This window comes from Galeopterus variegatus, unplaced genomic scaffold, assembly GCF_000696425.1.
Source record: "Galeopterus variegatus unplaced genomic scaffold, G_variegatus-3.0.2 Scaffold1032, whole genome shotgun sequence".
NCBI classification, from domain to species: domain Eukaryota; kingdom Metazoa; phylum Chordata; class Mammalia; order Dermoptera; family Cynocephalidae; genus Galeopterus; species Galeopterus variegatus.
The window spans coordinates 290,568-302,904 of NW_007727143.1; the positions used below are offsets into that span (position 1 = coordinate 290,568).

Sequence of the window (12,337 nt, forward strand, 5' to 3'; positions counted from 1 at the left end):
TTGCCAATGAAGTCTCCCATTGTTAGGGGTCACTATGACTGAAAACAAGGCCAACTAATCCATTTTAAGGTCGTAACGCGATAGTCAAAGAAGTTGGCCAATAGACATAGAAAAAGACCGGAAGTCGATTCATGGGGCGTAGGAGGCGGGTGTTCGCAACCGCCTAGGCCTGCACGGGTCAACGCAGCTTGGGGGCCGCGAGCCAGCGAGAGGCGCGTGACGAAGAGCTTGAGCGACAGGTCACCTTGGCCAATGATCTGCAGCCTTCGGCGAACTGCAGCCAGTGGCGAGTCGAGAGGGCGGGAGACAGCAGGTTAGGCAGTGAGAAGTTAGTGGCGCTGCTGGGACGGGGGGGAAGGAGACGCTTCTTCCTCCTGCTGCTCCTCTCCTTCTCGGGATCAGCGGCGGCGGTGGCCGCGAGTGACTCGGCAGCGTCTCCGGCTCCGCGTGCGAACCATGCTGACCGACGGCGGAGGCGGCGGCACCTCCTTTGAGGAGGACCTGGACTCTGTGGCTCCGCGATCCGTCCCAGCCGGGGCCTCGGAGCCGCCTCCACCGGGAGGGGTCGGTCTGGGGATCCGCACTGTGAGGCTCTTTGGGGAGGCCGGGCCAGCGCCGGTAGTCGGTGGCGGAGGCAACGGTGCGGGCGGAGGGGACGCGGCGCTGGATTTCAAGTTGGCGGCTGCCGTGCTGAGGACCGGGGGTGGAGGTGGTGTCTCTGGCAGCGATGAGGACGAGGTGTCTGAGGTAAGGCTCCAGGACCCCCGCCTCCCACACAGCGTGAGGCGTGAATTCTCTGGGCCGGCACGGGGCCGGGGCCACCCTCCCGCTTCCCGGGCGGAGTCCTTCTCTGACAGCGGCCGGCTCCATGGCGGCCGTGGCGGCAGTGCGGGCCTACTGAGCCTTCGGCTTACTCTTCAGCCCGCGGCTGAACCGGGACGGGTTCCCGTCACCATCCGTAGACCCACAATAGGGAGTTCTTTGGTCTCTGAGCTTCGCGCGGGAACAAGGACTACTCCTCAGGCTACCTCCCGCCCACCCCGCTTTGGAGATGGGGGGGCGGGGTCTTGCCAGAGTCCCTGCCCTTGGTACTGAGAGAGAGAGACAGAGACAGAGAGACAGAGACAGAGTTAGCTAGCTCAAAGATCGTTTCTCTAACAGTATATGCTTATCCCTAAGGTTGAGGAGTACATTTATTTGCTTTATGCCTTGCTGTGTATTTAAGGAGGGTTCTTATTTTTCCTCTTCAGTTTGAAACAGGTGAGTATTAAGGGCCTCTCAGCTTTTATCCTGAGAAATCACGTGACTGCTGCTCCCGGGACCTTTTGTGAAGTTAGGAAAAGGAAGTTCCAATGCATCTCTGAGCTTCGGAATGGCTATATAGCTGAACTCTGAGGTTTTTAGGCTTGGCGATGGGACGCCCTATAGGCACCTTGTCTTTTGCAGTGAGGGAAATTAGTTATCAGGTCTTTCTTTTCTTTTAACTCTTATGCATACAGTCTTATGTGTACACATTGTCAGGTCTGAGCAACCTAGGGCAGTAGGCAGCATCATCTTTTGGGCTCTAGGGAAAAAGGGGATATTTTATATGTACTTTCCCCCCTTCACTATGGCTTGGTTATACGAGGGTACTAAAAAAGTTCTTGGAAAAATAGAATTAAAAGATAATATGAATCTTTTCATGAACTTTTTGAAGTACCCTTGTAGTACAGTCCTGTGATGATTATTGTTTTAAGTGCTTAGAGTATTTCTTCTATTTCGGTTCTAAGGTGTCTGGTTCATCCCCCGTGACCAATTATTTTAACCTCTGGTCTAGGTGTTAAAGTACAGGAATTTCTTTGTATGTGCAAACGATTCTGGCTCTTGTATTTGAGAGGAATAAGGAGAGATTAGTTGTGGGTGGTAGACTACAGTTACTTCAGTGTCTTATTCTAGGTCTGAACAGGGTTTCTTTAGATTTAAAATCTTAGTATATTCCGACCCCAGCATTTTGCTTTGGAAAAACTGTGTGTTGGTTATAAGGTGAGATAGTCTCCAGAATGTTTGTGTCTTTGAATTTCACTATAAGGGAAATAACTTCTAAGACAGAATGGGACAAGAATTTTGTTTGAGGAGGCAGTTATGGGGAGAGTCTGTGGAGCACCCCCACTCTTTGTCTTGTGGAAGGCTTTCTTTTATACTTTCAGTGAAACTTGATGAGAGATGAACCTAGATCACATGTCCTTTTTAGCTGTGAAACAAAGTGGGGGGATATCTTTAGACTCTACACTCTAAGGGTCAGAGTTTATTTTTCTTTGACATTTTTAACGGAGAATCTGAAAAGGTTTGCTTTGATCAAAATGTGGTGGAAAGAGGGTGTCCTTGATTTTCTTGGCCATTTTTACATAATTGTCATGGGTGAGATGAAAGATCACTCATTTGTTTTTATACAAATAGTATTCTTAAATTTCTGCAAAGATAGAGTGCTAGTGAGTATCCAGAGTCATAAATCAATCTCTCTCTCTCTCCGTGCACACACACACGTGTACACACACACACACACACACACACACACACACAAGGGTACTTCAAAAAGTTCAGGGGAAAATAGAATTAAAAGATAATACAAATCTTTTCATGAGCTTTTTGAAGGACACTGGTGTATAGTATCATTTGGAATATCCAGACTATGTGGTTAAAGCTATGAGCAGAATTCATACCTTTTGTGTTTTTTGACATTTATTGTAGAAATCATGTACTGTATTCATGATTCCTATACCCATTTAATAGCAGCTAACGGTAGAAGAACCCCTTGTTCTCCTGTTTACTTGTGTTTTCTGTGCCTAAAAAGGATTTAGGTATTAGGTGTATATGTAGACCTCATTTTTGGAATGGAGGTTTCTAGAATACCCACAGACTTTAGCCTAATCTTAGTGATGCTAAATGTGCATATAGATTTTTTTCTTAACCTGTGGAGAAAGGAAATTTTGTTTTTGTGTCCCTTTTTCCTACATCACATAGAGAAGAAATTCCTGGAGTATCTAGTCTTTGCTATGTAGTATGTGGGGTAGGGCACAGTTTATGCCTTTGTGAATGAAATGACCTATTTTGCCCAAGCAAATTCCTTGACTCTTCTGTTTTCTCTCTGATAAGATAAGCTGTATTCTCCCATATTATTGTCTTTGAATTTCCAGTGTGAAGAGATCATAATGTTCTTTAAAAAATTCTCACTTAACTGGCATATGATGAGTAATACAAAAATCCTCATTTTAATTTTCCCTAAATATTTTAGAAGCAAATACCTAGACATACAGAAAGATGATGAGTTGATGTGTAGTTTGGGAGTGAAGTTTGTCTTGTTACCCAAATGGGACAGGACTAGGTGAGAAATGAGTAAGAAATGTGGAGACCTAGTGTATTTGTTCATTAGTTGAAGTCCTATACATTTTGTGTACAGGGGAGTAGATACTCTAAGGACTTCTTTTCTATTTATTATCAGAGCCAAGAGCTGAGAAAAAACAAGCTACTTTCCCTTGCTGGCCAGGTCAAAAGACGTTTTAGTTTGAGGAAGGGGCTTAGGTCTTTCAGTACATTTTTTATATTAGAATTGTGCTGAGGGAATGCTACTACTTGGGATCTATGGTTCTTTTAGGTATTTTAAAAATACCTGTCTTATATTTCTTGAGGCATACTGAACCTGTTCATCTTAGCTGTCTAAGGCCTTGAATAGAAGAGTCAGAATTGCATTGAATCCTATTGAAATGTACCCATTGTTCAGAATAGAGGTCAGGTTAAAATTTTTTTAAAAATTCTTTTAATTTTAATTTTAATTTTTATTGAAGCATAAATTGATTGTACATATCTATGGAGTACCACATTGAATATCAAAACCTTTATGCAATATGTGATGCTCAAATCAGGATAATTAGAATATTCAACATTGTACAATGTAATCATTTTTTGTGACCCTTTACCAATTTCTTGCTACCCGTCCACCCTTACTCTGGTGGCCTTAGTTCTGTTCTCATTTTGAAAGTTGAATGAATTATTGTGATTGTTTTATCTTTCTTTCTTTTTTATTTGTTTATTTTTTTTTAGCTCCCACTTATGAGTGAGGACATGAAGTATTTCTCTTTCTGTGTCTGACATTTCATTTAACGTAATTTTCTCTAAGTTCATCCATGTTGCTGCGAATGGCAGAATTTCATTCTTTTTTTTAATGGCAGAGTGGTATTCCATGGTGTATATATACCACATTTTCCTTATCCACTTGTCCATTGATAGACATTTAGGTTGGTTCTAACTCTTGGCTATTTTAAAGAGAGCTGCAATAAAAACCAATTTTTAAATGCTAATTTTAGAATTGTAGTCTTTTTTTTTTTTTTTTTTTTTCTCATAAGGATGACCGGTAAGGGGATCTTAACCCTTGACTTGGTGTTGTCAGCACCACGCTCAGCCAGTGAGCGAACTGGCCATCCCTATGTGGGATCCGAACCCGGGGCCTTGGTGTTATCAGCACCGCACTCTCCCGAGTGAGCCACGGGCCGGCCCCATGTAGTCTTTTTTTTTTTTTAAGCAAGTTGAAAGAAAAACAAAATTCCTAAAGGAAGGTCTTTAGTGAGATTTATGATTTTTAATTTTTCTGTCATAAGAATGTATGCATATACAGTATGTATATATGTGTGACATCCTACTTTTAAAATGATTACAGAAGTAATATAGTCTCATGGTGAAAAATTCAACAGTATAGATAGTAGATATAAGGTGAAAAGAAGTCCTTTTTCCCACCCACACTAACCCTTCAAATCCCACCCTTCAAGGTAACCAATATTAAACTTTTTCTTCAGTAAGTTTTCTAGGACTGTATGTCTATGTATGTGTCTGTACATGTTCAAAGACAGATATCAAATTAGAAATCATAGCTTTATATCATATTGAGGTTTTTTTCATGAGGCAGGTGCCACATATTTACAATTATGTGAAAGTGCACAGAAATTGTTTGCAGCTCTGAAATTATAGCAAATGGTTTGTAGGGACCTTTTTTTTCCCGTCTGAAGATTAGTTTTAAAGTCAAAAAGTACAGGCCATATAGAAATCCTATCCTAATTTTCTCCAGTAAGAAAGGAGCTGGGTCATTTTCTTTAGGGTTACTTGTGATCTATAATCTAGAACAGGGTTTCTCAACAGCAACATATTGACATTTTGGGCCTGATAATTCTTTGTTGTGAAGAGCTTTCCTGTGCATTAGCAGCATCCCTGGCCTCTACCCGTTAGATGTCAGTAGAACCCACCCAATTGTGACAGCCAGAAATTCTTCAGACATTGCTAAAAGTCTCTTCTGGGAGCACAATCACTCCTGGTTGAGAACCACTGGTCTAGAGGCCACTCTTGTCATCAGGGATAACAATTTGTCATGAATACTCTGTATTCAAACTTCAGGTAAACAAGGTGAGTCACTGCTTTTAATAGCATCTCAGGGCTTACACATAACCTGAACAAGGGAGAAAAAGAAGGTACTGAAAGGTTTAATGTAAAACTAGCAAGTACTGCTGTAAATTTTCTGTGTTAAATTTATCATTTTGGGGAACTTTCACTTAAAATATTATTTTAACTTAAATGTTATTTTCCTTAAAATATTATATTGTCAAAACTTCATTTGTCCATGAAAATGAATTTTTAAAAAACCTTTATGGAGACTTTTAGTTCAATGGAGAAAGAACTTTATTCCGTAAATTATCATAAGTAGAGATAAAATAGGAAATATAACTTTGTATTCTAGTGGGCAAATTTTGGAGGCATTGGATGTATTTATTGAAAAAGTTACATGTTATTACTATAACAATTTGTTGTATACTGCATTAGTATCAACCTTCCACAAGCTTCATTCTGTAAAGCCTTAAGATTTTACATATAAAATGATGTGTTGATGAGTATGATTATATGAATGGTGGATTAATGCAGAGTTGGTTAGTATGGGTGGAGAAAACTTTACTGTGAAACTTGAGGTATGAGAGGGTTTTTTAAAATTATTATTATTTAGTACATTTTCAGTAAGTGATTACATTCATACAGTTCATAAGTCAAACTAATATAAGGGCAGATACAGTGCTACCATGTATCCTGCCCTCTATACTTTTAATGTTTTGTATATCCTTTCAGAATTTCTTTATGAAAGTACAAATATGTATTTTTATTTTTCCCTATTACGCAAGAGGTAATATACTATTTATGTGAGATTTTTAAATGGGTAAATTTGAGAGGAATTTAGACTTTTAAAAAAATTCAAGTGATAAATCATGTTATTAATGAAGCATGGAGAACAATTGAGGCACATTTCTTTCTCAGCCTGTCTGATAGAGTGATGATGGACTAGATGATCTTGAGAATCAGTTTTGGCCTTCTGATTTGATGATAGATAAATAAAATATGTTGCTTTAGAGAAAAGCAAAAGAGTTTTAAAAAGCATTAGTCTTGAGTTGGCAAGTAAATAGAAAAGAAATGACAGGTCTACTAATTGTGGTGTTTTTTTTTGTTTGTTTGTTTGTTTGTTTTACTGACCAGTAACGGGATCGCAACCCTCGGTGTTGCGCCCGTACCGGGGACCGGCAACGGGATCGCAACCCTGGGTGTTGCGCTCGCACTGCGCTCAGCCAGTGAGCGGGAACCGGTCTCCACATGGGATCCGAACCCTCAGCGGGAGTGCCGCCATGCTCCCAAGCGGCGCACTCTCCAGTGCGCCACTGGGCCGGCCCCTAATTGTGGTTTTTAAAAAATTTATCTTTGTTTTTCCTTTTTTTTTTTTTTTTGGCAGCTGGCTGGTTTGGGTATCTGAACCTGTGACCTTGGTGTTACAAGGCTGTGCTCTAACCAACTGAGCTAACTGGCCTGCCTGTGTATTTATCTTCTTTTGGAACCAAAGTTGTAAGAAATAAAATCAATTCTTTTTTTTTTCTTTACCCACTATAAAGCAACTGTTTTAATATATCTGTCTTATCGGACCTTGTTGATCACATTTCCCTCTCCTGTTGCTTGTCTATGGAGTCACAGAATCTTGGTGATAATCTTATCTCATTTTAGGTAACTGCTACAATTTATTGAATGCTTATTATATGCCAGTATCGTACTAGATACTTTTGTTGCTTTGTTTACTTGTTTCACCACCCCTTTGAGATAGGTATTATCCCCATTTTTATAGATGAATAAATGTAGGCTCAGAGAAATGAAGTTATAAATCCAAAAAAACCCCCCAAAATAAAAAAATTGTTAAAATGTTATACAATTAGTAAGCGGTAAAGCTAGGATTTGAATCTGCTATTGAATCCAGAGCCCATGCTACTGTTTTGCTTCTTCAGATTAAGAAATAGGCAGTTTTTGGTTACCAAATGCTGTTTCTCCAATAAATCGTTGCTTAGTCCCTGTTGAGTTTTCATAGATCTAAAGTGAAATGAGGAAAATAAAGGCAATGCAGTGAATTTCTCATATAGCCTTCCCCCCCACACTTTTTTGTATTTTGAGATGATGCCTTTCCTACTTTTACAAAATGAATTTTACAAATATCTGTACTTGACAGAATGTCACATTGGTAACTTCACGTCAGGACAACGGGTAAAGCCTCAAAAGTCTGGGAACTATCACGCTAAGTGACCTGTCCAGGATTACACAGCTAATGTGTAGCAGTCAGGACTAGAAAATAGGTCATCTAATTCCCATTCTAGTTTTCTTACCTTGTAGATTGTCTTGCTGTCTCTCTTCTGATGCATTGTCCCAGTGAATTTAATTAGTTGCTTAAGAAATGCTTATATCAAACTAGCATATCATACATAGTTGGCCTTGTTGAAAAAGTTTTATATCATTTAATGAAATTGGTGACAGCCATGTAGATCAGCATATTAAGGTGTACCACTGAGTACCACTAAGTATAGAAGGAACAATATTGTAAGGTCATTTAGAAATTAACTTAATTGAAAAGTTCAGTCCTTTCATTATTCATTTTAAAAGGATTAAGAAATAATTACAACCACTGATATAGAAAGGCATATGCCCAACTTTGTACCTTTGTCAATGTGGGAAACACTGGTTTTGCAATATTAATACTGTAATTATTTTGTAAAAATTAAAATCTATGTGCTGTGCTATTGATAGTGCATGGTTCCTATGAATGAAGATCAGGTGCCTTATGATGACTGACTAGTTTACCTTTCTTCCTTCCAAATTTACCTAAACCAGGAAGTGAAGTTGTATATAAGGCTCTTTAAAAATATTTTTTTATTTGAAATTTAGCAACTATTTGTTAAAGAGCACATTTTGCTCTCTCCCAGTACACATACTGTTCTCAAAGAAAGGGTATTTTTATTTTTTATTTATTTTTTATTTATTTTTAAATTTTTTTTCCTTTTTTTGTCTTTTTTTCGTGTCTGGCAACGGATCGCAACTCTCAGTGTCGCACCCGTACCGGACCAGGACCGGCAACGGGATCGCAACCCTTGGTGTTGCGCCCGCACCTCGCTCAGCCAGTGAGTGGGAACCGGTCTGTATGTGGGATCCGAACCCTCGGCGGGAGTGCCGCCGCGCTCCCAAGCGGCGCACTGTAGCAGTGCGCCACCGGGCCGGCCCAGAAAGGGTATTTTTATTTTTATTTATTTATTTATTTTTTCCTTTTTTTGTCTTTTTTCGTGACCAGCAACGGATCGCAACCCTCAGTGTCGCGCCCGTACCGGATGGGGACCGGCAACTGGATCGCAACCCTCGGCGTTGCACCCGCACCTCGCTCAGCCAGTGCGCGGCCAGTCTGTATGTGGGATCCGAACCCTCGGCGGGAGCGCCGCCGCACTTCCCAAGCGGCGCACTGTAGCAGTGCGCCACCGGGCTGGCCCCAGAAAGGGTATTTTAAAAAAATGTAGATATCCCATTGTATCCTGTGATTTGATTCATCTGCATTAGTATGCAATTTGGAAAGGAGAAAGGCAAGTATGCTCATCGGGGTTAGCCTTAAAAACCAAAGAATTGAACAAGAGAATTGTTCATTAAGTTGCCAAGTAAGTTTGATGTGTTTAATAGTTTGTAATGAGGACAGTTAGACTAAGAATTAGTTTTTTTTTTTTTTAAATTGTGGTAAAATATCCACGATGTAAAATTTACCATTTCAACCATTTTTTTTGTTTTTGTTTTTAAATTGTGGCAGAATATATATAACATAGGGCCGGCCCGTGGCTCACTCGGGAGAGTGAGGTGCTGATAACACCAAGGCCCCGGGTTCGGATCCCATATAGGGATGGCCGGTTCGCTCACTGGCTGAGCGTGGTGCTGACAACACCAAGTCAAGGGTTAAGATCCCCTTACCGGTCATGTAAAAAAAAAAAAGAATATATATAACATAAAATATACCATTTTAACCACATTTAAGTGTACAGTTCAGTGGCATTAAGTACATTCACATTATTATACAACTGTCAGCACAGCCATCTCCAGAACTTTTTCATGTTCTGTACCCATTAAACAGTAACTCTCTATTCCCTTCTCCCCCCAATCCCCTGGCAACCACCATTCTACTTTCTGTCTCTATGAGTTTTACTACTGTGTGTACCTCATTTAATTGGAATCATGCAGTATTTATCCTGTGACTGGCTTTATTCACTTAGCATAATGCCTTCAAGGTTTATCCAGTTGTAGCATGTGTCAGAATTTCATTCCTTTTTAAGATAAATAATATTTCATTGTGTATATATGTGCCATATTTTGTTTATCTGTTAATCTGTTGATGGACACTTGGATTGCTTTCACCTTTTGACTATTGTGAGTAATGCTATGTTCATAATTAATAATAATAATAATTATTATTATAATATAATTACTATTACTAATAGTTATGAACATAGGTGTACAGGTATCTCTTTGAGACACTGTGTTCAATTCTTTTGGGTGTATACCCAGAATTGGAATTGCTGGATCATATGGTAATTCTTTTTTTTTTTTTTTAAAGATGACCGGTAAGGGGATCTTAACCCTTGACTTGGTGTTGCCAGCACCACGCTCTCCCTAGTGAGCTAACCAGCCATCCCTATATAGGATCCGAACCCGTGGCCTTGGTGTTATCAGCACCACACTCTCGCGAGTGAGCCACGGGCTGGCCCCGTAATTCTATTTTTAATTTTCAAGGAACTTCCATATTGTTTTCTGTGGCAGCTATATCATTTTATGTTCCTAGCAGCAATGTACAAGGTTTCCAGTTTCTCCACATTTTAGCCAACACTTATATTCTATTTTTTGTTTGTTTTTTGATAATAGCCATTTTAATGGGTATGAAGTGATTTCTCATTGTGGTTTTGATTTGCATTTCCCTGATGATTAGTGGTCTTAAGCATCTTTTCATATGCTTATTGACCATTTGTAGATCTTTTTTGGAGAAATGTCTATTTAAATCCTTTGCATGTTTTTAAATTGGATTGTTTGTTTTTTCTTGTTTAGTTGTAGGAGTTCATTATATATTCTGGATATTAATCCCCTATCAGATATATAATTTGCAAATATTTGCTCTCATTCTGTGGGTTCACTCTTGCTAGTACCCTTTTATCTGCAAGTTTTTGATTTTGATGAAACCTAATTTATCTTTTTTTACTGTTCTTGTTGTCTGTGATTTTGATGTCATATCCAGGAAGTTGTTGCCAAATCCATCATCATGAAGATTTTCTCCAATGTTTTCTTCTAAGAGTTTTATAGTTTTAGCTGGTAAATTTATGCCTTTGATCCATTTTGAGTTAATTTTTGCATATGGCATAAGATAGGAGTCTAATTTCCTGTTTTTGCATGTGGATGTCAGGTTTTTCTAGCACGATTTGTTGAAAGCTGTCATTTCCCCATTGAATGGTTTTGGCACCCTTGTCGAAAATCAATTGGTAATATATAGGAGGGTTTATTTCTGGACTCTCTGATCTATTCCATTTGTTTATATGTATGTCCTTGTGCCAGTACCACACTGTTTTGTTAACTGCAGCTTTGTAGTAAGTTTTGAAATTACTTGATATTGAAGGAAGTGTTAGTCCTTCAACTTTGTTACTCTTTTTCAAGATTGTTTTGGCTATTTAGGGTCTCTTGAGATTCCGTATGAATTTTAGCATAGGTTTAACTACTTAATAGGTCTATTTCTGCAAAAAAATGCCATTGGAGTTTGATAGGGATTGCATTGAATCTGTAGATTGCTTTGGGTAAAAATAAATTTTAATATAAATCCTATATAATCATTACATCACATTAGATATTAGCAAATCAAAGGGCTTGAGCTTGACGAAATATTAAAAAGCATCTATAGGTCATGGGTTTGGATCCCCTTACTGGCCAGCTGCCAAAAAACCCCACAAAAATAATAAAAAAAAAAAGCATCTATCAAGGAGAGACTGCCTGAGCACTCACTGATGTCCTCCCATGTTAACTTTGAGTAGATGTTTTTGGAATATAATCTTCATTTTTTCCTGATTTGTCCTTATATTGGCTAATTTGTGATTGGTCAGAATGCTTCATCTATTGATTAAATACTAGGAAGAATACTTTTTATCCTTTATATGGTTAGAGATTAATTCAGTTTTGGAAAAACTATTTCAATATGGTATTAAATCTAGATAAATGAACTTGTAGTATGCAGTGATGCAGAATTGAGAAAGTTTGACATAGGTATTTTACAAAATCGCATGTCAATGTTATACTCTGAAAGGACTTTCAGCTCTTATCAGACTCTAATTGTGTTTTTTTCCCTAAGTGTTTTCTTATTCTGCTAAATCTGTTTTTATTTTTGCCTTTTAAAATTGTACAATTGCTATATTCGGTAATATACGTGAAACAAACTATCATTATCAAAGAGCAAATCCCAAAAGAGACAGAAGTTCAATTATATTGGATACATTCTCTTTTTTGTTACTTTTTATTTTGATATAATTTCACATTTACTAGAAGTTTGCAAGAATAGCACAAGAAACTTCTCCCATATATTCTTTACTCAGATTCACCAATTGTGTTCATTTTGTCCCATTCTCTCTTTGTCTGTTTTCATAAACAAATAATTTTCTGAACCATTTGAAAGTAGGTTGCAGACATCACACCTTTACCCCTAAATACTTTAGTATACATCCCCTAAGAACAAAGATATTCTTCTACATAAACATAGTGTATTTATCAAATGTGAAATTTAACAAATAATCTGAAGTATTTTTCAAATTCTCAGTTTTAAAAATTGAAATATAATTCACATATCATAGAATTCACTCTTTAAAACGTGCAATATATTGGTCTTTTAAATATATTCAAAAAGTTGTGTGATCATCACCACTGTCTATTCTTTTTTTTTTTTTTTTTTTTTTTTTTTTTTCGT

General features: G+C 38.4%; 1 protein-coding gene across 5 annotated transcripts in view; it reads left to right on the forward strand.

The window, feature by feature from the left end:
* Positions 1 to 301: 301 nt before the first annotated feature.
* LOC103591800 (ankyrin repeat and KH domain-containing protein 1) overlaps positions 302 to 12,337 on the forward strand; it is a 142,001-nt gene continuing 129,965 nt past the window's right edge. For all 5 annotated transcript variants that reach the window (XM_008574324.1, XM_008574328.1, XM_008574325.1 and 2 more), the window contains exon 1: positions 302 to 747. In XM_008574324.1, coding sequence (XP_008572546.1) covers positions 457 to 747 — 291 coding nt within the window. In that variant the 5' untranslated portion in view covers positions 302 to 456. The remainder of the gene's footprint in view (positions 748 to 12,337) is intronic.